Source organism: Aphelocoma coerulescens, chromosome 15 (assembly GCF_041296385.1).
Source record: "Aphelocoma coerulescens isolate FSJ_1873_10779 chromosome 15, UR_Acoe_1.0, whole genome shotgun sequence".
NCBI classification, from domain to species: domain Eukaryota; kingdom Metazoa; phylum Chordata; class Aves; order Passeriformes; family Corvidae; genus Aphelocoma; species Aphelocoma coerulescens.
Genome location: NC_091029.1, coordinates 9,266,433 through 9,290,378, shown reverse-complemented (window position 1 = coordinate 9,290,378; position 23,946 = coordinate 9,266,433). Strand labels below are relative to the sequence as shown.

Genomic DNA, 23,946 nt, shown 5'->3' with positions numbered 1-23,946 from the left:
TAGCAATAGGCAGGAGTGATGACAGGAAAGACAGGATTAACAGAAGGAAAGAAAAGACGTTGCTGAATGGAAGGACAAGAAAAGAGAAAGGAAGCCACCCATTTTACACACATGACAGCAGCAAGTCAGGCAGCAAGTAACAGCTGCCATTCAGCAATACTTTTGTCCCCTTGAAGGAGATACGTGCTAGCAGCTGCCATGAGGGAAAAGAAGTTTAGCTAACAAGCTGTATTTACTGGTTCCTTTCTCCCATTTTCATTAAATACAGGACTTAAAACTAGTATCACCAGCATTCACTGGATCTGAAGCCTTTCAATGCTCTCAACTTTAACAGTGATTTCTGCATGTCCTCATCATCATCTTCTACCAGCAAAATGTGCTAGAGAGCTACAGAATTATAATGACACATTTAAATATAAAGTATTCAAAATAAGTCTGCCCTCACAGCTTCACCTATTTACAGATAAATGTTTGAAGATCAGAATCCCAGTACTTTCAAGAAAAGATGTTTGGCTGCACAGAAATTCTCTCCCGCTTGTCATGAGATAATTTGCTGCTCTAGAAGGCAAGTTGTTGGGTATCTTGTTAAAAAATTAAACTAACAACCCACCAAAACCAAAACCCACAAAATTAATAGAAAAAGTAGAGTTCTGAAGGAACTGCAAGTGTTCATCTAGTCTATTCCTTTTTCCATCAGGATAAATTACATCTCCATCATGATGCCTGGCAGACAGCTGCATCACCACTGTTTAATGACTTCCAGTGCTAAAATATTGCAGGGTAATACAAAAACGGTATTTCCTAAGACTGCTCTAACACTGTTTTCTAATGTTCAGAATGAAAATGCATTTAAAGTGTACTATCATCTGTTCTGTCTTCCAGGAACATGGACATCCTGAGGTTTTGCCTCTTTGTACAGCTTTCAACACTATTTAGGTTACTCTGCGGTCATGTCTCCCCTGAGTCTTCTCCTCCATAGACAAACCATCCCAATTCCTTCTCTCTTTCCTCATGGGTCATGTTTTCTTGAAGCACAGAACACAAAAATGGTCAAAAAAGGTCTCAAAGATCAGTAATGATCCCAAATAGGCTCTTGCTTGTGGTAATATATGAAAAGAGGTGTGTAAAACTGTACAATACCCTTACTTTACTTATGCCACGTATGATCAACAATATCAATACAAGAGTAAATAAGAGTATTGTCAGGCCTCAGAAGGAATAAATACTTAGGCTTAATGCAGGTCAATTTATTTGTTCCTGAACAACAATATAGACAGTTTCATTTCTGTCAGAATGGTTAAAAAATAATCTAAAGAGTAGTCAAATGATGAGTATTTTCTTGCTATTTTTAGGAATTGTACAACAGAAATGCTGGCACCAGCTTTTTTCAGTGATGTGACTATGTGTAAGATGTCAAGAGAATTTTACTTCAAAAGTATGCATTTTAATACAAGTAAAATGCAAATGTATGCAGAAGAGTACAGTATATGTAATAATATAAAAGTGGAAGATTTCTGAGCCTGTTAGCTCAGCCTGTTAGCTCTTCCATCTGTAACAGCCCCAAGGCAAATATTTCAGTTTCCTGGGGTTCTTCAATATGCTGTATCCAGGGCTTAGTTGTGCCAGCAACTTACAAAACATTATGAATGATGCAGTACTCTGCAATTCTCCTTGTCATGGTTACACACAGCCTTCCTGAAGATCACCCAAACTCGGCTTCTTGCAGCAGCTGACATTTGGAATTGCTTTGACAGCACAAAGCTCAGTCCCAGCTAGGCTCAGCTTGCAGATCCAGGAACTGCTCCTTCAGCCCTGGCAGAGGCAGATGTTCCTGCACTTGCACCTCCAGGCTTTGCTCAGCAGCCGCCTCTGCTCCCACTGGGCCATCGGCTGCCACAGCCCATAATGTCTTACTTGGAGAGAGGTACTAACGACACGCATTGGAATATTTATCTAACTTATGTCTCTCCTGGGAGCATTTAGACAGTCTTCAGGACCCAAGCAGATGTAGTCTTAGCCAGAAATGCTTCTCACAGGGAATATGACTTAAGAAATATTTAAATATTTTCTCCCTTCTATGCTGTTTCGTCAAAAGCCATCAAAAAGCTAATAAAAGAGCCTGATCACTGCATAATCCATTGATATCTCCACACTACAAATGATCTCAAAACAAGTCTAATGAATTACTCCCAAGTGAAATGCAAGCAATAACAAAACAAACATTTCTCTGTTCAATATAATGAAAGAAATAAAGGAGCTTCTCTCAGTTGCACCAACAATTACTTGTTGAGGAAAAGGAATAAATTCACCCTGCAAAAATTTCAGGCATATGAACATTTGTTTCAAAAATGTGTCAACAAAGTTATTTACAAATTTCCATTCTTCAGAAAATGACAATAGGAAGCAGCCCACCCTCCAGAAATAAATTCCTATCAAGCAGAGCATTTCTGTGGGGCCTGGCACATTCTACCAACGCTAAGCTAAACACTGTAGATATTTTACTCCTTGAGTGCTGATACTCAAAGATCCAGATGGATAAAGAAATGGCCAGAAGAGTAGAATCAGAATCAAATTCCTAGCCAAATAATAAACTCAGGTTACTTAAATTGTAACTTAATTTCTATTATATATGCAATTGCAAAGATCTTCATTAACACTATGATACCACCCCTCTTCTCCATTTATAAGCCAATTATTTATTCTATAATTTTAAATTCTACAAAGATGAGCTGCTAACCAGTCATTGTAAATGATAAAGAAAAATTAAAAGATGAAATCTACAGGACTGTCATGCAAATCACTTCGTGCTGAATCACAATATATTCCAAATAGTTGCCACCTGCCTCCTTCAAAAAATGGTAATACTGGTTTGTGCTGTCTTTTTATCAATCTGTCTCGTTTCAACCAGTTTGAATTTTCACCTGGTCATTTCCCACAGGCCGAAACAGTGTCCAGTCTTCTGAAGATTGAACCCACATCTTTCCTAATGAGCTCTGAAGAAAAAAAATCACTGAAAATTCAGTGAGCTCATACTCCTCCTACCAACATTACTGTTTTGACTAAGTTACAGATACCAGTGGTGGCAGGTGACAACTTTGAGTTTTGTATTTAAAGCTCTGACTGTACATTGATTCTATTTAAGGCACTGAATTTATAAAGATAATGAGCTTCAATATTGCCCGTGTTACCACAGACCCCTCACCCTCCTTGAGCAGTTTGATCATTCCTGGTCAAACCCCCCATGATCAGAGCACCTCCCTGCTGGCAGTATTGAGAACAGGGACTGTACCGTCCGGCGTTGCCTGCTGATGGGGTTTTTTACATTTGACGTAATCGTGGTCAACTGGAGTGGCTGTGTAAGGTGGGGATGTCAGACCTGGACCGGAAGAGGAGGGGAGGGAAGTCCCAGGGCCTGGCACTGTTCCAGCTGAGGAGTGAGAGTCTTCATCTATCATGCAAGGTTTTTCTCTGGGAGGATGAGAAGAAAGGTGAAGTGTTTATATAGTTGCAACATATACAAAGAACAAAAGGAGACTACATGTTCTTACAGCATTTCCAATAGAGCAATTAAATCTCACTAACAGATACTAAATGAAGGATTTTTAGTACAAGTTATATTCCTCCCTTGTCACTGGTCAACAGTAAACTATTCTTTATCTTGTAGTTGTTAATGAGACAAATTATAAGGACTAAAATCTCTCGTCCAATAAATGACGGTAATTTGCATTTTTTAACCGTTGATTTCAAAAATTAAATTTATTAATAAATAAAAACAGTGGCTTCAAAATGGATCACAAGATCAAAATTGTTGTTTTCTTCCCTTCCCATTTCCTCTGTGCCAATTATTGAGATCTCAAAGCAGCATGTAATCTTACTCATGATACCTGAAAACTGCAAACATTAGAATAAATTCTATTCACTTTATTTTGTTTGTATTTTATTCAGCTTAATTTTAATAATTTATTGTACAATAGTTTATAAGCATACATTCAGAGGATACTGCTGGAAACTAGCACTCACTTTTCTGCAACTTTTGGGGTGTTCTTCTCCTCACCCCTGGCAAAGGGTCCCTCAGAAGCTTCTTTCATAAAACTAACCAGTACCTCTGCATCTACTCCAGAGTCTGGTTTCCCCACAAGTTTCAAAATAGAAGCATGAAGTCGAAAATATACCTAAAAAACACCAAAGTCCATTTGGTCAGTAAAGAATTTCTAGCTCTGCAATCTATTATATTAAATATAATATAATATATTAAATAGTATTAAATAATATATTAAAATAGTATTTTCTCAATAGAATCTGCAGGAGTTAGTTAAGACAGCTACTTGTCACTTAAGCTTACCTGAATTGAACTTTCCCTGCCTTTGAAAGTTGCTTTTAAATTACAAAATCTGAACACTCTACAAATTTTATAACCACAACCTATGGAATAGAACAAAGAAAACAGAGCTGGTCTCCTTGCAAGCAAGTCACCACTGGGTATGTTCTAGACCCACTGCTTTAACCACACACAGTGAAAGCAAAGGTCCTACCTCTTGCATGAACTTGTGCTTCCATAGGTACAAGATGCTTGTGAATCCTACCAATGTTTGATTTTTATAAAAACTAATGAACTGTGTGCAGCAAAATTCAGAAGTGGAATTGCTACCCACCTGTTCAAACTGCCTTTGAAATGAAATCAGCCTGAGTAACAGGCTCCATTTTACTCTCCAAGTCTGTCTTGCAAACGTTCCCCGATGCAGAGCACCATGTACGTGTGCCTAACAATCTGTACAGAACAAGGCTTCAAGCCTACAAATTTAACTTTTCTTTTACCTCCAACGCTTCCATGGCAAGTTCTGGTGGATTATGGTAGTGAATCTTCTTTGGATACCGAGCAGCCTCCTCATGCAAGTAATGCCCTGCCTGTTTGTAGTGCAGCAGGTACACGACAGGAGGCTGCTTCTGCTTCTCGGCAATCTTGCCCAGCATGTAGTGGATCAGCCACTCCTCCTCGTCCCCGTCGCCCTCACAGCGTGACGCCGACGTGAAGCACACCTTGGCTGTCTCCAGCATGCTGTCCCTGCGCTCCTCCATCTGCCACCCAGCCAAGGGGGAGAGCACAGAACACACCAAATTCACTGCAGCTCACAAAGAAAACTCTAAAAATGCGCTGCTGCCCATACAAAAGCGCGTAAACAAGGTACAACTTTTAAACATTTTTAACCTAAAAGACATAGAAGTGATCAAATACATCCCAAGTGATCAAATACGCTCACACAACCCACAAAATGTGTTTATGGATAGGTTTTTGTTCACTCCAGTAACTGCTGACACAAACAACCAGAACAAAACAGTAAGTAACAGAAGTGTAAGAATATGCAGATAAATATAAATCTGAAAAATAACAACCCAATATTCACATCAACAGAAATTCTACCACTTTTTTGCAGCTGTAATTATCTTAACTCTTCAAAGCAAAAAATTATTTGCTTTGTTCTGCAACTGAAGCCTGCTAGAGCCACTATGGACCGCTCTCACTTGTGAAGAAATGTATTTCATCTTGCTTGCAATGTATCTAATTTTGAGATTAATACTCTCCCCACCCCACCCTGTCAAAAAAAATTAAAATCAGCAGCATAAATTAAAGTTAAATGCCAATAAATTCATGTAAAAAAACTAGGTCAAAAGATGCATTAATGTAATTTTCTCTCTTTGAAAATGAAGTTTATAAATTTAAGCTATGTACCTATAACCAAGAACTAAAACATAACCTTTCTTTTCCTAAACATTTTGTAAGAAGAAGAGAATAATAAGGTTTTTATGTATGAGAAACACATTCCTGAAGAGATGTATCTGTGGAAGTGAGATGAAATTGTTTCAATTTATCTTTTATAGTAATAGAACTTTTCTTGCTAAATGATGCATTTTTAATATATTCACTTGAAAAAAACGAAGACTTAAGTAGTCCTAAATCAACATTCCCATTTAATCCTCAACTTCAGATGGCTGCTCTGTATTGCTCCTTGTATCTGATAATAGGAAGTAACTCCAGCATTACTCCTGGAATTCCTCAACAAATCCCTCATAGCCAAGAGGCCACACAACCAGAAGACCAAACTTCTGCTAACTCAAAGGTGTAAAATGTAGTATCTTCATTTTCCAAGGAGTTAATTTGGAGCTGTCGGATGCAATAGTCCTCCAAAAGAAAACTCTATTGTTAATTGTCATTTCAAACATACTATTTAATAAACAATTTGTTCCCTTTTAATATGCAGGCTGACATCATCTTTCTTCTTTGACAAGAAAGTACCTGTGGGAAGCGCAGTGTTAATCCAGTGCTGGAGGCAGCTCAGACTCACCACCTCGCTGTAAATACTACTCCTGGAAGCAAAGGGTGTTCCCAGCACTGATCTCTGTAGTTCAAACACTGAAAGTTTTACTAATTACAGCAAAGAAGCAGCACTTCCTTTTTTTCATTCTGCTTCCAGCTGCAGACTACGTAATATTTGGAAGTCAGAATAGCTAAATCAGAAACGGAGTTCACTGGTCCAAAAGACAGATAAAACATTTTTCCCAAGCAACTCTTATCACTATCAGAGTGTATTCAGAATTGCTCATTTTGGTTTAGCAATAAAACTCTTAATAATCTTTTTTACCTCCCTTTTGCAGAAAGAGATAATGAATTCATAACAATGTTTTCAATGGAAATTCTACCAATCTTCTCACTTTGATCTTTTGTTTAGGTAAATGCCTTGCTCAAGGCACTGCTCTTACCCAGGGAAGGCTGAGCAGAAATCGAAGGGCTTGAGCATTTTCCCTTAATTAGATTATTATGGCCCAAAACCATAGAAAAAGTGGAAGATTCTTTAGATATAAGAGATGACATGTGGACACAGGTATCAGAGTAATTTCTGATCTCTTTACTATTTAAATCTGTATACATTTCACCTCTTCCTGGAAACACTGCATGACATTTACTGAAAGGAAAGGTAAATATAACTCCCCTTTCCAGAAGGTTAAAATAATTTTGTGTCACCTTCAAGAGACAATTCAAAGATTAGGCTCAAACTGATTTTACACAGGAAAAAGAAAGAAAAAAACCCACCTTCAAATGCTGTTTGACATCACCAGATTACATGAATATTGGAACTTCCAATATTACTAAGTAACCATACAGTCTCATACGTGGAATATAGCATGTAAATACTTAATTTAAAATTTTACTATGTTAGAAAACTTTATTTTAAATATTTAAAATTTTATACGCTCTCTGTTAGATCCCACCTGCTGCACAACTTCAGGTGGAAGTTCCATTTTCCACTGCTTAAGCTGTCGGGATGCAAAGGAATGCAGGGCATAGGAAATGGTGCCGTACTCGATCCACAAGGACAGGTTGGAGCTGTCGATCTCCAGGGCTCGTTTGAAGCAGTTCAGGACAGGGGTAGAGTGCTTCCAGATGGGGCCATCGCTCTTCAGTTCATTGGAGTTCAACTTGTCCTGAATGCGACTCGCTCGAGCCAGAGCCATCCCAGCCCAGGAGTCAAACCTACGCAAGCAAGAGCATAACACATGAACAAACTCCCCCCTGAACGCTACACTGAAGGCACAGACAAGATTTATCTTGTATCTACAACTTTTTCCTCCTTTTATCACAGGCTCCCTCAAAACAGATTTCTGCACTTCCTCCTCTCCTCAGAGTAGAACACAAGCTGTATAGCCGAAATAATACTGATTTTATTAAAGGGGTTTCCTAATAAAGCACTGTCCCCAGTAACTGTCACACATGGAAAACAGATGAAAAATCCAGGTTTATTTGCCATGCAAAGCCAGTGTATCTGTATTTCTAATGGCAGCACTCCACTGTTTTTTTCTCAGTAACCATGCAGTCCTATCAAAATGTTGTCACCCTTTATTTCCGTGGGCCAGCAGACATTATGACACCTTGTATTGCTGGACTCAACTGTGAATAATCACAATCATTTCCCAAGATAAAAATCATAAAGCCAAAAATGCATTCAAGTAGGAAAATTCTGATGAACTAAAACTGTAATTTCTGACTGAGGGACTGTTGAGGATCTAGCCCTGTGTTTATTGACAATACAGTCTGAAGGGTGGTTTCCATAGGCCACAATCTCACATTAACGCTGCTCTGGGGTTTTTCAATTTTACCATGATTTTAACACCAAAGTAATAACCATAATGTTCTGATATTTTTGCTTGCAGTTTCTTCTGATTCCAACCGAAAACCCATTTTTAGGTCAAATGACCTCAATAGTCAGATTCCTGGGGGGAATGGAACAGGAACTGTAGTACAGACAAGTATCATCTAATTTGACTGGGGCAAAAACACTGTGCTACCATACAAGGCATCTTCTGAACAAAAAAAAGTCACATATTAAAATAAAAATGCATTCCATTTATTTGTTTATGAATTTAAGTTTTAGAATATCAAAACTACAGAAAAATGGGTAGGAGGTGGTACTGCTAATTTCTTCATCTGCCTTCAAACAAGAGTTTTAGCCATTTGCTAGTCACAAGTCCCAGACTAGAAGATGCAATAACATTAAACTACAGCTATTTCCTCTGAAGATTTCACATCTAAAATTGCTCTGTGCCTGCACCTTCCCTTTTGTCTCTGTTACGTGACTGGATTTAGAAACAATTTTCTTGTCTCAAATCTATCAAATTAGGGTTTTTGTCACTGACCCTGATCTATCAACTTCAAGGAGAATTAAAATGATAATTAATACCTAATATGCAAACTCTATATTTAATCAGCAAATTTAAAGGTTATTTAATTTAATTTAGAAGACTGATATTCAGAACATGCTTTATTTTTAAGATGAGAAAGCTTAATCTTGATGATATTTCAGTGAGTTGTAAATTATCAAGAAACAAGGTGGTTTTGTTTAAATATCACTTAAATATTTTACTTGTATTCTCTGTGTAGTTCTCTAGCAGCAAAATCAATGCTTTGGGAAAGAGGTCAGCCTAAAGAGTTAATCCACTAAAGGATGCTATTTGTGCTATAGCTACACTATTAAATGGTGACATTTTTCACTCCTTATCATGCATGAACCTGCCAAAGCAAAGAATAAAAGGTACAAACAATTCATTCTTCACAGTTACTCTTTATTTCAATTTAGCTTCCCCCCCACCCTTTCATTTTTTGGTTTTAATTTCAAAGCAATCAAATATTTAACCATACATTTTTGGTTTTGTTTTCTTTGTTGGGTTGTTTTAGAGTTCCCCTAATTATACAATGGACCTATGATAATGGGGGTTTTGGTTATTTGGGGTTTTTTTCTCATTCCTGAGACCAGTTGTCTGCTTTTTAGTACTGAAAGAAGTGAGAAGAATGAAGGATGTGCAGCAGGATTCAAATATACTGACCTGTTTGGACAAATACAAATGTCGTGCATGTAAAATTTAATGGCCTTAGACTGTTCTTTGTTCTTGAAATGATAGTCTGCCAGAAGATAATACAGCTCAGTCACCACTGGTGGAGAATAGTCTGCACCCTCTGGGAGAGATGGTGCCTGAAAATAAAAAAGGCAAAGGTTCACATTACATGAGCTGCATATTTGCTTCTTCCTTGTAGGGAAAGTAGCCTTTTCATCAGACAGGATGAAGGTTTTGAATATGAAGACATCGAAAGCATTTCACAGATATACAGAGCACTTACAAACACTAATGAACATCTCATGCTGAGTGTATTTTACCATTCAAAGACTAAAAGCTTCAGTGGGATCTTTCTTATTTGATTTAAATGCAATTACCCAAGGAAATCCAACATCATGGAAAAAATCATTCCACTAGTAATCTCAAAAGTCTACATAAAAATAGCAAGAACAATTTTCACTCCCTTCAATTTAATTTTTTAAAAAAACAATTCACTATACCTTGCTGCATGTTCCTTCAATATAGGCAGATACAGTCTCCAGGCTTAGCATAGGCTTGTCTGTTCGAGGAACAATTGTGGCAGTTTTCTTCAGAAGGTTGGCCAAATCAGCAGACACAGTACTGGTTTTGTAACTATCAAATTCTGGAAGAGTTTTAGGCTTGAAATACTCAAACATGAACAAAGCATCTTCCCATGTCAGATCAACCTGAAAAGGGAGGTAGATGAGAGGGGGGAAAAAATATTTTAAATTCCAAAATTCAATTCTACTAATGGTAGTTTTCTACAGCCTTTGTATTTCATAAGAGTATAGATATTACTCTATCAGGAACCAAATTAAACCTCCCAAGAACAGAGCTAAAGGTGCTAATAGTTTATGCTGCTCACAAATACAATGCACTTCTCACTTATTTAACAGACTAAGGTATTGCTGTAACTTAGTGTATGTTAGTGTATGTCTACTTGCTTAGAAGAGTTGCTCAGAAAAGTTGTCTATAAGCAAGAATCAATTGTAAACATTCTGAGTGACACTGAGATCATGGGTAAGATATGGAGAAGAACTCTGCAGCTTCCATTTCAGAGTCAAGTAAGAAGTGTTAATGTAATGGGAATCAGACAAAATTCTGAGACTCAAAAATCTTCTCTCTCTACAGGAAGTTACTTTCAGAATTTACTCCTCATTTTCTCTTCACTTTTCTTTCTTGTAAGCAGTAAAAATACCCAAAAATAATTCACAGTTCTCTTCAGCTAGACTAAGTTTTTCTCCTTTTATTGTTTACCTTACCCTTACAGTAAATTTTGCTCTGCACTGAAAAACAGGGAAGCTGCAGAGGGTAATCTCCTTATACTTCTCTTTTTCTTCCTTATACTCTTTCTCTCATTATCTTCACTCTCTAAGACACACGTATAACATACAAAATTCCCAAATATTCAATGAATAGTAATGTAAGAGTATTTGTGTATTTAAAATGGTTTGTTCAACAGAGCTAGACAATCATTCTGCTTGTATGAAAATGATTTTGATTGATAATTCTATGATCATTTGAATTTGGTTAAGCGCAAAATAGTCTGAGGTTTTTGAACAAAATCCATTCATTTGTTTATGAATTTAAGTTTTAGAATATCAAAACTACAGAAAAATGGGTACGAGGTGGTATTGGTAATTTCTTTATCTGCCTTCAAACAAGAGTTTTAACCATTTGCTAGTCACAAGTCCCAGGCAGGGCTTTGTATTGCTGACTTGTATTTTTCTCTCCCTCCCTTAATATTACAACCCTCTTCCGGAGGCACTCTGTAGTTGCCCTTCTCCCAAACCCAACTGAATTTCACTTTTCTTATAAACAGCTACCAGGTATTTACTATCAGAGATGTCAAAATAAGTGATAATATAATGTACTTGCAAATTTTTAACAGTGACATTTTTCACTTTGATAAAACTGCAAGGCTGGCTGCTAAAGTTTTCTTCTCTCAAGCTGACTTTTCCTCTCTAAATTTTTCCCAACCTTGGACTTCTTCTCAGCTGAAAACAGGAAAGTGATAGCTTAATAAAATCATTTTCTCAATATTTTCAAGATGGCAGACTACTGTGGATAAGACTACATTAACATTTAATTTAAAATATCTGACTTGTTATATTTATAATTTTAAAAAATATGAAAATGTTTAGTTTATTCACTACAATGTGTAAAATACATAAAATTTACAAGGAAATAAAAGTTATCTTTCTCCAAAATATATCAAAATGCATTAGAACAAAACAAGTGTGCATCTTTTATCACTACAGGATATTCCAACAACATTGGATAATATAACTAACCTGCTGTACTGAATGTTCCTCTAGGTACCTTGCTTTGCTTTTTTTGCTAGGGAAACCATATAAACAATAAAAACACTGTTCCAAGGCTGTTTCCAGCTCTTCTTTGTATGGATGAGTATCTTCAGAAGTGGATGCTGCAAGTTCTTTTTGTAGTACCTGAACCTACAAGCCAAGCATCAAAGGAAAGGTCACCTGAAGATCACAGTAAGCTACCCAGCTGTCTGAAGGCAGATGATGAAAACAACTAGAAGGGACTACCTGTATTTTTCCCCAATAACAACCAAATATTACACCTGTATTTCTGTAAACTAGTCTCACCCAAGTCATTTCAATGGTACTGCAGCGGCATTGAAGTGCTTTTATTTTTCTTCCTATGTTAAATCACAAACTCTTATCTTTAATCAATGAGGTTAGATATCAGCTTCATGTTTCAGACTTAAAATCATTCAAAGTTCTCCCCTACACATCAGGTTGGTTCTGTGAATATCAACACTACAATTCATCAACACTGTGAATAAGGAAAACATACAGAAGAATTTCTGCCCTAATTTACAAACCGCAATTTCCTCTGCATGGAAAAAGCAGGATGGAGAGGAAAGAAAAGAAGAGAGAGTTAATGAAAATCTGGCTAAAAGGACTAAAGAGTTGCACAGTATGAAGAGTATTACACAGATGGCTACACACCAAGGAAGTGGCTGGATTGATCCCAAATGACTAAACACTGTAGCAAGTTGCTATCTTTACCTTCAACACTACAAGAGAAAGTACCCATCAGTAGTGTATTTTGGAAGATGCTGATACTTTTAAGACATTCATTATAAAAACTGCAGCTGAACACCAAAAGAAGAAAGGTAACTCTGAAAATTCTCACTAAGCTTCCGTAAAAAACAAACCAAAAAGGAACACATTCCAAGAAGACATTTCAAGGTCAATAAAAACATCTTCACCAAGAATAATCTGTGGAGGGGGATTTTGGATATTTATTTCAAAACCAAAAAAAACCCCACACAACCACTGAGGTTTAAAATTCAATTTCAATGTGTTCCACTACAAAATTTCAATTAAGAAGACCAGAAATGTTTATTGTGACAATTTATAATTTTTCAACATCTAGGATTGCAAACTCAAATATTTATGCACGATCCTGAAAGAAACTTCTCATCATGATGGGCTTTCCTGACAATACAAACACTGCATTACATGGCAAAAATCTGCCATTCTACATGTAAGAAGCCAATTTGTAAGAGCTGTGATTAAACATAACATGCTGATTCTCTTCTGATTAAAGTATCTGTGCTAAGATCAAGGTACCATTTATTAAGAGGCAAGCCCCTGAAAAATAAAAGCAAAGACAATTCTTAGAAAGCATTTCAATGACATTTTGAGTCACAGCAGACTCATTCATACTGTCCCAGCAGACATCTTATTGCCACCACTTTCCCTGTATGAATTTGTGAACATTTGAAATTTACAGAAAGTGTAGCTAAATAAGCTGAAGAAAAACAGCGAGCATCAGAGGATATTGTAACAAAAGCATGATATTCCTACTGCTACAAACAAAAGCACATCTAACAGCAGTAAGAGAATTCTCACTTGAACAGTGTTCAAAACAATATCCTGTATTCTTATTCAACTTTTAAGTTCTTGGAAGAAATCCAGAATTGTTCCTAATAATTCAGACTACTGCTAAAGGACTTAATTAATATTAACATCTTCTCTTGCACAGCACATTCATCCACAAGCAATATACGGTCCTTGAGAAGACAGTTCACCTACAGAAGGTGAATACCCTCTTGTCTCTGAAAACTAAATTCTTGTGTTTAATAATACTATATTACATTTTAGTTTAAGAAGCAGGCAATTCTGTAAGTGAAAATGGAACATTTTGTTCAAAGAACGTGATGATATTTGCAAAGATCTCACTGCAGATACATTCCCAGCTCTCAGTTGTCTGTACTTTGTGCAGGTTCACAGACCATACTCTGTGACTCCCCAGGCTGTGGATACAGGCACATTGTACAGACACAATTTAGACTTATCATTTAGGACCACGACATCCGTGGGCAAGCTCGAGCCTGGAAACAGCCTATCTATTTTCATGAAGCACAGGGCCTGAGCTAATAAGCCCTCTGGACTCCCTGCAGGGGCAACTCAGGTGTATCAGCACTATGCTCCTAATACCAGGGAGGCTGAGGAGAGCAGGACACAGAGATAATCTGATAGTTCTACCCTGAATCAGCCTCAGTTCAAACACTGCTCATTCACTCCAGCCCTACAAGGGTGAGCAGACTCCTGCAGAACCCCTCAGGCTCTCTGTGCCATGCTTCCCAGCTGTCTAAATTACTGTCCTGGACATGCTGCTGCTCAAATGCAGAGGTAGATGGGGTCTGGCACTGAGCTGTGGCTAATAAGCTCCAGGGAGTGCTGAGAAGGGAAATTAAGAGATTCCTGAGTAGCTCTATGCAGAACTAATAATGATTTTCTCTTGGCTGAAGGTAATAAACCTCAATGAAGTCAAGCTGAATCTGTAAAGTGCCACTGAAATGTCCCTGTAGAGCACAGCCCAGTGGATGCCACGGCACCGCATTATCTGGGATTTGCCACAGCCAGGCTGTCCCAGGCTGTCAGTGCTCTGCTCACGGAAACACTGACTGCACTTGGGTTTCTAAGCCAAGATAAAATGAGCAAACACATAGAAATATTCTACTTCAACCACGGGAAATTACTTCTCTGGTGTAACAATGAGACTTCAAGGAATAATCTCTAAAAGGTCAACAATGAATGGGTAAGTCCTTTCATCTAATAACGGTACAGCATTACTGCCCAGACACCCATTTCTGGAGCATATTTGATGTAACACACCCATCTGAACAACAGAGCAAAGAACAGCCTTGGCACAGGGAAATGGAGGGCTGAAGTAATTCTTCATTCTCATCATTGTTCAACAGATGAAATCTACATTTTAAATAATAGTTAATAACATGAAAACAATAGAATTGCTATTTTTTTCACACTGTGGTATAAAATCAAGGTAGGTATAATCAAACAAGAGAAATTTATCAACTGCAGAACAATTAAATACATCACAGCTTCAGATCAAATCCATGTAACACCACAGGATGTGGGAGCAATCAGTAGCATTCCAGTTGTGTAACTGAGGACAGATGATGGCCTGCAAATCTTTACTCCTGTGATTTGGAAGAAACAAACAACCAAGCTATTCAAAACTGAATTTTCTTGGCTGAAAGTTGAAATATGTTCTTTTTACACGATAAATAGTATTTACGTACACTGAAAATGTGCAAACCCTACCTAACACTTGAAAAATTCAGTTCTGTGAAGTGAGCAACTTATTTAGAATCACTGAGACAAGATGAATATGGAATCCCACTGTGTTATTTTAGCAGCAATTTTAAAGATGTATCACTACAGGTTTTTTTTTAGCTTCTGAATGATGTACAGTACTACCAGACTGCTTGGTTATTCCTACTTCCCTTTCAAATCCCATGAACAAAATAAAATACTAGTGCAAGAAGCAAAACAAAGGAGGAAAAACAGAAGAAAACAGTTATTCTTCTCAGTGAGGTAAGTCCAGAAAACAACGGGAAGTGTGACAGAAGCAGACCAATGGGAAAGGGTCTGGAATAACAAGCCTTTGCTATTCAGATTAAACTGACTGAAACTTTCATATCTTTGTCTGGGAGACGATGGAAAGTGGATTTAAAAGTGTATATTTAACATGAAGACAGGCAGTAAACAATCTAATTTTGCACTTTGTTTCCTGCTTTGAAATGTGGCTTGGCCAAATGACTTTCAGAGATCAATCTGAGTCAATCTCGCTTATTCCACGATGCCAATACTTACATAGAACTTGAGCAGAGCACCATCTGAATTGCAACACCAGGATCTTCTTCCCAAATACTCATGAGCTGTGTTCAGCAGCATAAGTGAAGAAGGCAACATAGGGGTGTCAGGACTCACTGGAGGAAAGAAATTGGTAAATACTGGTAAATAAAGTAGCACAGAATTGAGTTAAATCCAAGTAAATGCTTCAACTGGCAATAAGCTTCCTCTCTGGTAGAAAGTAATGCTTGCATAGCCCTCTACTCCCTTCAGCCAGCAAGGTAAGACAACAAACAAGTATTTTATTACTTATATTCCTGAGCTAGAAGGTAAAGGGCTCAGGTCCAATATGTAAAAGTGAAGAAATAATCTACCTTCTTCTCCCTGGTTCTGCTGCTGCTGGCAGCAAAGGGATCGAAAAGCATCTTCCTCATGCTGGATGATCCTGTGCAGGATAATCCATGGAAGCACCGAGGAGACATATGGTTCTTTTGGTTCTTCCTGGACAGCCATGCTGCAGTCTATGATCTAATAAAGAAACAGACATTATACAGACAAAGTGATGCAAAACAAAGGTGTCTTGGGGTGACTTTATGATATGTATCCCCTATTGCTGCTCTATGCCCAGAAATTAATTCTGTGTCTTTCTGTGCCTTTAAACTGAGCCTGAGAGGGGGGAGAGGAAAAAAAACCAAGTGAACTTTTCAAAGCCGTTGTTCAAGGACACAGGCACACACTCCTCTGCATCCTGCTGCAGCAGCAAGAGCAGAGGAAGCAACCTTCTTGCTTTCCAGCCAGCTTTCAGCTCCTTTTCTCCGGAGGGAGACGGAGAGTTGAACTTTGTCTTCCTGGGACTTCGGTTTTTCCCTTCTTCTCTTCTGGACTGTTTCAACATCAGAACACAGTGGGAGAATTTTCCACCAAGGCCCTGGAGGTGGGCCCACACTGACCCAGCTTCAAGGAGGAGGAGAGAGACCACATCTACAGAAGGACTCCGAAATCTTCCCAGGTTTCTCTCCACAGCGAGAGGTTTTATTATTTAGCGTTATTATCCTTTTCCTGTGTGTTTGTTAAATAAATAGTTTTTATCTTTTTCACTTTCCTCCGAGGAAAATTTTTTTTTCCCCTGAACCTGGTGGGGGAGGGCTGGCTGTAACCTGCCTTCTATCAGAGGATATTTTCCTCCAAATTTGTCCAAACCGGCACAAGAGGTCAGGTGTGAATCCTTTCCAAATAACCCAAAGTTGGCAACACATTTTACCCCAAGGAAATAATCTAAAGTTGAGTCTCAGCTTCTCACAAGTGGCTATAAAAATGCTAGAAGTAGATCAATCAGTAGGATAAATGTAGTAGATTATTTCCCCTACTCTGACATTCCTCTTGCACCCTCATTTTCCATCAAGATGTTTCTCTGTAAATATGATATACAAACAATTCATAGTAAGCAAATACACAGCCTCATTATTGTACAAGAAATTTCTCTACAACCCAGATGAAGAGTAAGTTTAAAAAATTCATGAATTCTAGATCAGGTCTTACCACAACTATTAAAGACCAACTAGAATCATTAACAGATGCTATATAAATGATGTGCCTGAATACTCTGTTCTCCAGAATTCCATTACATTCCGTAACACATACAACTTTACACAATGAGAGTATGATTTTGTAAGTAGTGAAGGTCCTTGGCTTTTACTGAAGTAAATAGAGATTTGAGAATTGCAAGCACATTGAATTTCAACATTAACTAGAACCTCTTCTTAATAGAACTGCCATTTGTAAATCTGTCATTTGTTACCTGGACTGAAAATGCTGATTCAGTTTTAAGGTTTCAAAGTACCTTTTGTAAAAGGCTTAAATTAGCTGCATCCATAATTCCAGAAGCAGTTCGCATTTCACTTTTCTCCTGCCCTGTTCAGATCACCCTCTCTGTTTTTACTAGAAGAACCCTTACTTTGGTCAGCACTTGCAAGCAATTCTACCATGTCTGTAAGGCTTACAGGATCTTGCCCTCCAGCCCAAAGCACATACAGAAAGACCAGAGTCCTAACTTACAAGCTACACCCAGGCAGCTCAATCAATCTTCACATTATCACCATTTCAAATAGCCTAAAACCCCCGTGTTGGGTTATCTTACCACCACCCTTTGATGGTTTTAGGCAGCTTGGTGTCTAAAGGTACCTGCTGGTACTGATTCTAGCATAGATGTGTGCTCAGTGCAGTCTGTCATACTGAAGGCTATGACAATGCTCACACAATATGATAAAGCTCATCTTCCCAAAAATGTAACAGAAATGTAACCAAGACCATCACTGAGAGTGGGTGGGAATTCAGACAGCAACTGTATCCTGCCTGAAGGTCTGCAGCACACAACCCATCTTTCCTGGGGCCAGCGCAGGGATTACCTGGATCAGGTTGTTTGTTAATCGAACGAGGCTTGGTGTTACAGAAGAGTCTTTCAAGATGCTGTTAACTGATGATAATGAAGTATCTATTCCTATGAGCAGCTGTGTTACCGTAGCAACCCACTCTTCTTTAGCAGAGGCTGCTGTCATATTAATCATCTGCTGAATTGCTTCATTCAAGGCAACATCTGAGCATTCAAAGCATTGCTTGTAGTCTTTCAGTTTGAGCAGGGAGTCCTAGGGAATGTAAATATGAAAAAGATCTATTATAACAATGAAGAGTTTATTTTAAACATGAATGCACAGCAGGGAAAAGCAAAACACTATATTCAGTTAATGTGATTACTTCAATGAAACATAACAGAACACCTTTAAATACAACATTAAAAGGACAATAGGAGATGCATGGATCCTGGATGACAAATATACAAGTAGGATCTAAATACAAAAAAATCATCACATCTCTCTGCTTTAATAAGAGATGCAAGGAAAGAAAATAGGAAAAGGATGGCTGTAGGTCTGTAATTCTAATGATCTACAGCTGAATAGAGCCCTTACAAGAAACAGGGTTTGGATCTTTATGATCTTGTGCTACCATTTTATTACTTCATAAATAACAAAATAGCAACTCTAAGGCCAGCATTAGAGCAACATTCTCCTGCTTCTTTCTACTCTGAAGAGGCTGGGTCACGAGATGGCATGGAAGCTGTAGGACTTGGTTCAGTCCAGTTAAAAGACCATCAGTCTCTTTTTGTGCAAACTTTTTTCCCCCAAATAACCTAATATACTCAAATTGTTCCCACAGCTGAGCTCATTTATACACTTATTTTTACAATGTCAAATGGACTAACTCTACAGCAATTACACTGCATGTATCAACAGTTTCTCATTCATGCAGGAGAGTGACTTTACAGCATAAAAATCATTCATATGCTAGATAACCAAGCTTCAGAATGGTTCTAAGTCACCACATAGTCAACAGCAGTATGAATCCATCCATAAAATAACTCAGGAAATGATTCAAGTTTCTGTTCATTTAATGGAGGCCTCAACATCTTGTATCTTTAGCCACACTCTCAGTCAGCAAAAGCTGGCACATTGCTAATGATGTTGATAAAGATGTGCTCTTGAGGGCATTTACAGATTTGGTTCCATGTTTTGCTTTGTAAATAAGGCACATTAACTAATAACATCCACTCTAGAAATCCTTCCAATCCTGTTTTCAAGAATAAGTCTTAATTCCCTAGTAAAAGAGACTTTTTAAGGAACAAACCAAACCTGCAGGAGAAGCAGCTGTGCTGGTCTCTCTGGTATGGATGTTACAAACTCCAGATGTTTTGCTCTGCCGTAACCATTAAAGCACAAAGTTGGACGAAGCAGATGCACCACTGCATTATAATCCCCTGCCTCATACAGTCGCTGGATCTCTTCCAAAGACTGGCATCTCTCCAGAGATTTTAGGTTCTTTTCAATCTGCAAACATCACAGATGATATCATCTAACTTTTGTTTTCACATATATTTGACTACTGACACTTCTCCCAGCAGTTTAGTTCTTAATGTTTAAGAAAAGAAAAGAAAAATACTGATTCAATAATCTACTGCTGTACATGCAGCTCCTTTAATATTTTTGTTTTGCATAAAAGTAATCTAAAGATGTACAGGACCAACAGATACCAAAACCGTAATTTTTGAAAAAGAGAACGTAGTCTTGAGATAATCTTCAAATTACAGAACTTTCACTCTTGAGATACAGCAAACTTCCACCACAAAAGAACTAATTCATAGATGACATTTGAAACTGGGAGAGATGGAATGTGAGGGATGGAACAGGGAACATACACCTGCAAATTAAATCTTACCTCCTCTAAAGAGACCACAGAATCAACATGTAGATTAGGCAACCGTATTACGATGCTACACTCATTGCCAGCTTTAGCTTGTGTGGTAGTGGAGTTCTGCAGCATTTCAGTGCAGATATCATAGTTTTCAAGTGCCTGTTCCATGTCTCCCTATAGAAACAGTACAGAGGAAAACAATCAACCAAAAATTCCTATGGTTCTCACTGCAAAAAGGGTCTCCAAAGCTTGTAGAAAATGTTTCAATTTAATGCAGGCACTGCCAGTGTGATTACTGCATGTCCTCACAAAATAAAAATAAATTCAAGTGAAAAGCTCAAATTAAAGCAAAAATATTTTAAAATACCTTGCCAATTACTTCAGTAACAGATAAAGCAAATCAGAAAAATAGAATTCAGCCTGCATAAATTTGTAAGATTGGTCTGGAGCGCTAAAACCTCTTTCATTTAAAAAGGCAGAAGAGTAAACCAGCAGAAATAACTCTTCCATTTGTGCAAATAAAAACATTGACTCAAGAAACATTCTTATATTCTGCAAAGTGAATGAATTCTACTTGCTCTGTGCAAAGTAGTTACTGAAGTTGAGAGATCAGGAAGGAATGCAAGCTGCACAGGCAAAATACAACTGTGCGTATCACAAGGGAAAAAATGCCACTAGTTGTACAGGAACTCTCATTTCTCCTAAATAACTTTATTAGAAAGGAATCCTTAGATGCAGAAAAAGAAGAAAAAAGAAAGGGAAGGAACAAGCTAGTTCACACTTATGAAACTGACTCACATAACTAGTTGACAACTGATTTAAACGTAATTAATGCATAAAGAAATCCTCTTTGATGTTCTGTGGAAGCAACACTTAGAGGGGAAAAAAAAGACTGGGATCAAATAACATTTCTTTCAAATTATTCCCTTAGTGATAGGTTTAAAACCCTTTGCTTCAGAATCTGCATATTAAATTAAAAGTCTTCAAAAGCAGAATCATGCCACCTTGAAAAAGCAGAGGGAAGAGTAACAAAACAGTCTGCTTCAGTTAAAATCTGCATTTTGGACTGCCTGACACTTTGATAGTGTCCATGAGCCCAGGCCCCCAAAAATCTATGCTCTGCAGCTATACAATACTATTCCAAGTAACTTTAGTACAAATAACTTTTTTAAGCTTTTAAGTTAACTTAAACAAGGACTTATATATTAAACATATCTGAGTATTTGCTCAGGATGTGAGACCTCCTACTTCATTTCCACCTCGACCCTTAGGGAAAGTTAATTATATTTAAAAGTAAAATGAAATCACTATGTTTTAAGCTGATTTTATCCACATGCTTAAAAGACCCGAGATTCCCGGATCCTGCATCTGAACAATATTGACTTTAATTTGGGAAAAGTTGTGTTTGTTAAACCAAAAGTAAAACAAACCTGCAGTGCTAGAAAGCGAGCTTTCAGCCAGTATACTCGAGTGACAAACTCCATCCAGCCCTCTTCAAACAAATCTCGTTGTGAAGATGCAAACGACAGCTGCAAGAGGTCTCCCAAAAAATGAGTTCCTGGGAAGTCAGGACCAAACTTTCCATTCACAGAGGCAGCAGGACAATTTCGTGGAGAAACTGCAATTCAATTAATTACATTTTATCATGAAGTTACTAGCATCCTATGGAAAGAGTCCCACATACTGGAATTTCAAAGGTACTGATCTACTTAAAGGCAAACAATTGGTAGACCAATAAAACAGAGATCTGGAAGAGACTAAGAAAAAATAGCTCCAAAATCAAATTAATCAGTGGAAAACATTTCTTCATGTATCCTCAGTGTTTTTAGAGTCTGAAGAAAGTGACATCAAGTTCTCACCTGCAGAACTCTTCCCTTTTGTCAGTAGCCACTGATCTAATTGCAGTTCCATGCAAGAAAGGCTCATCAACATCATATCCTTCAGAAAAAGTAAGGAGGTATCAAAAGAGTATTCACAGAAAGAAATACATTAAAAGAAGAATAAAGTTTAAAAAAAAAAAAAATCACTGAATTTGCAATTTACTTCAAAGAAAGCCTTCATCTGCTCCTCTTGGGATTCCCATTCCCAAGCTATAACTACTACTTCTGCTTACAAGGTGTATAATACCATTTACAAATCAACAGGTACAAAACCAAACAACACTTAGCAGTATTAAAAAAGAAAAATCTCAGCTCATGAAAGGTCAGAACAGCATTGCCCGACATTAGAAAAAATTGTCATCCTTATTTTTGTATCTGGCTGAAATGAAACTATATTAAATTGCCAAATCATGCTAAAAGCACAATTCCAGAATATAGCAGTAGCACTGATATTTGAAAAATAAGAAAAAAATGTACAAACAAGTAAGCAGTTATGCACCAATAATGAGAACCAAGGGAATACATTTATAAATATAATTTACATTTGCTTAAAAAAGGGCATGTATACATGAAAAATGAACATAAATAAGTCACAGGATGTGTAAAAATTTAACATCTGCTACACAGAGACACTTTGGTTTGTTTTGTAAATGACATCAATGGAACACAGCAATTTTCATAATTAATATTTCACTTGCAAAGAAGTAAAAACACTTGGTCTGAAAAAATATTTCAAACTGAAGTTATACCAAAAGCAAATAACTTTCCGAATGAATTCAGACTGCCAACATTGAAAAGATAACATAGGCTGGCTCAGTAGACAAGAAGTATCAGAAGTGGTTTTATAATTCAAAAAATATCATCTTCTATCATTAAGCTAGTTTAACATTAACATAAAGAACTTACTATTTTTTCTATTTGCTTTCAAGTAATTATGGATTTATGAAGGTAATAAAATGGTGATGCTGAGGAGATGGTTTTGGTTTGTTTTGTTGTTTGGGGTTTTTTACTGTACATTTCAGGTTATCTTAAAACTACACTGTATTTACTCTATTTAAAGCAGCAATGCTGACTCTCAATCAGCCAGTGAGAACAGAGCAGCCTCTGTGCTGACCTGATGACAAAACAAAAGGGTGTCATATCAGAAGAAAAGGGAGGGAGGAAAAAAAAGACAGAGCAACAACAGAATGAAGGGGTAAAATACATCTATGTCTATTTATTTCATCTCTATGCACGTGTGCATACACACACTATATACAGGTTATAGCTGCATGTAGCATCACCCAGGTCTGTTCAGCTCAGGAACAGCTCTAGGAGCTGCAGTGCACCAAAGTTTAGGACAGTTACTACAGCTGGGACAAGCAGTTCCAGACAGAGCTAAGCCAAACCTGTGTCTGCTGGATTTCACTTGGGTACGTCTGGCACACTGACACCAAGACAACAGCAAATACGGGAATAAGGAAAAGTGCTGCATTACCTTGATATGTTGATTACTTGAGTCCCTCAGGAGGGGATTGGGAAGGCTACTGCTGTGCTTTCTCCAGCTGTTATAGATACTGAGGACCACCTCACACAAGCCAGGAGGCCACTTCACCAGGAACTTTTGGCTGATGACTTTTAGATATCTCATCATCAGCTCTAAGATCCCACCATTGTTCAGGTTATCCAGCAGGAATTCATGAACATCCTGTTTTTCTAGAAAGCAGATAAACACAAAGCCCTACATGTGTAAGGCTGAGGCAGATCATAACTTGGAACAATTACATTTCAACAGTGTTTTATGCACTTATCTCACAGCAGTTCTTCTGTGCTGCACATATGCAGAATTCAGTTACTGTATTCCAATCTGTTTAAATGGAAAATTCCACAATAGGGTTCTTGCACACATTAAGCAATCCCCTAAGACTTAAAAAATTACACTCAGTACCAAATGAGATACTTCTATACCATAAAATTATACTTTTTAAAATAGCATACACTTCTGTATCTCCTAGGCATGACAGGAAAATACAGAAAATAAAGCATACAATATGGCAAAAACAACAGAGAAGGAACAGGGGTTATAATGAAATCCTTACCAGATTCCATAAATGTTGTAGAATCAAATGACATTCTGTGTGGTCCAACATGCTGGAAATTCTCCTCTTTGATCTCTGATTGCACCTCATAGTTATTGAAAGGGTCCTCCTCCTCCTCAGGATCCAGTTTCCTTAATCTGTGTGAAAGGGGGGCAAAAACGACAATATCAAAAAAGTCCTCATGCTTTCTTTCATTACCAGGTG

At 37.6% G+C, this 23,946-nt stretch overlaps 1 protein-coding gene across 6 annotated transcripts in view; it reads right to left on the bottom strand.

Moving 5' to 3' along the window:
• Window positions 1-23,946, bottom strand: part of CABIN1 (calcineurin binding protein 1) — a 107,698-nt gene that overhangs the window by 75,368 nt on the left and 8,384 nt on the right. For 4 of the 6 annotated variants that reach the window (XM_069030508.1, XM_069030513.1, XM_069030510.1 and 1 more), the window contains exons 12-27: window positions 23,743-23,879; window positions 23,142-23,359; window positions 21,644-21,722; window positions 21,215-21,402; window positions 19,809-19,958; window positions 19,226-19,420; window positions 17,948-18,184; window positions 15,917-16,070; window positions 15,564-15,679; window positions 11,700-11,861; window positions 9,885-10,091; window positions 9,376-9,521; window positions 7,267-7,528; window positions 4,816-5,076; window positions 4,021-4,172; window positions 3,290-3,468 (exon numbers count right to left, since the gene is read on the bottom strand). In XM_069030508.1, the coding sequence (XP_068886609.1) occupies window positions 3,290-3,468; window positions 4,021-4,172; window positions 4,816-5,076; window positions 7,267-7,528; window positions 9,376-9,521; window positions 9,885-10,091; window positions 11,700-11,861; window positions 15,564-15,679; window positions 15,917-16,070; window positions 17,948-18,184; window positions 19,226-19,420; window positions 19,809-19,958; window positions 21,215-21,402; window positions 21,644-21,722; window positions 23,142-23,359; window positions 23,743-23,879 (2,843 nt within the window). The remainder of the gene's footprint in view (window positions 1-3,289; window positions 3,469-4,020; window positions 4,173-4,815; window positions 5,077-7,266; window positions 7,529-9,375; window positions 9,522-9,884; window positions 10,092-11,699; window positions 11,862-15,563; window positions 15,680-15,916; window positions 16,071-17,947; window positions 18,185-19,225; window positions 19,421-19,808; window positions 19,959-21,214; window positions 21,403-21,643; window positions 21,723-23,141; window positions 23,360-23,742; window positions 23,880-23,946) is intronic. The other 2 variants (XM_069030511.1, XM_069030512.1) reach the window with 1 other exon arrangement.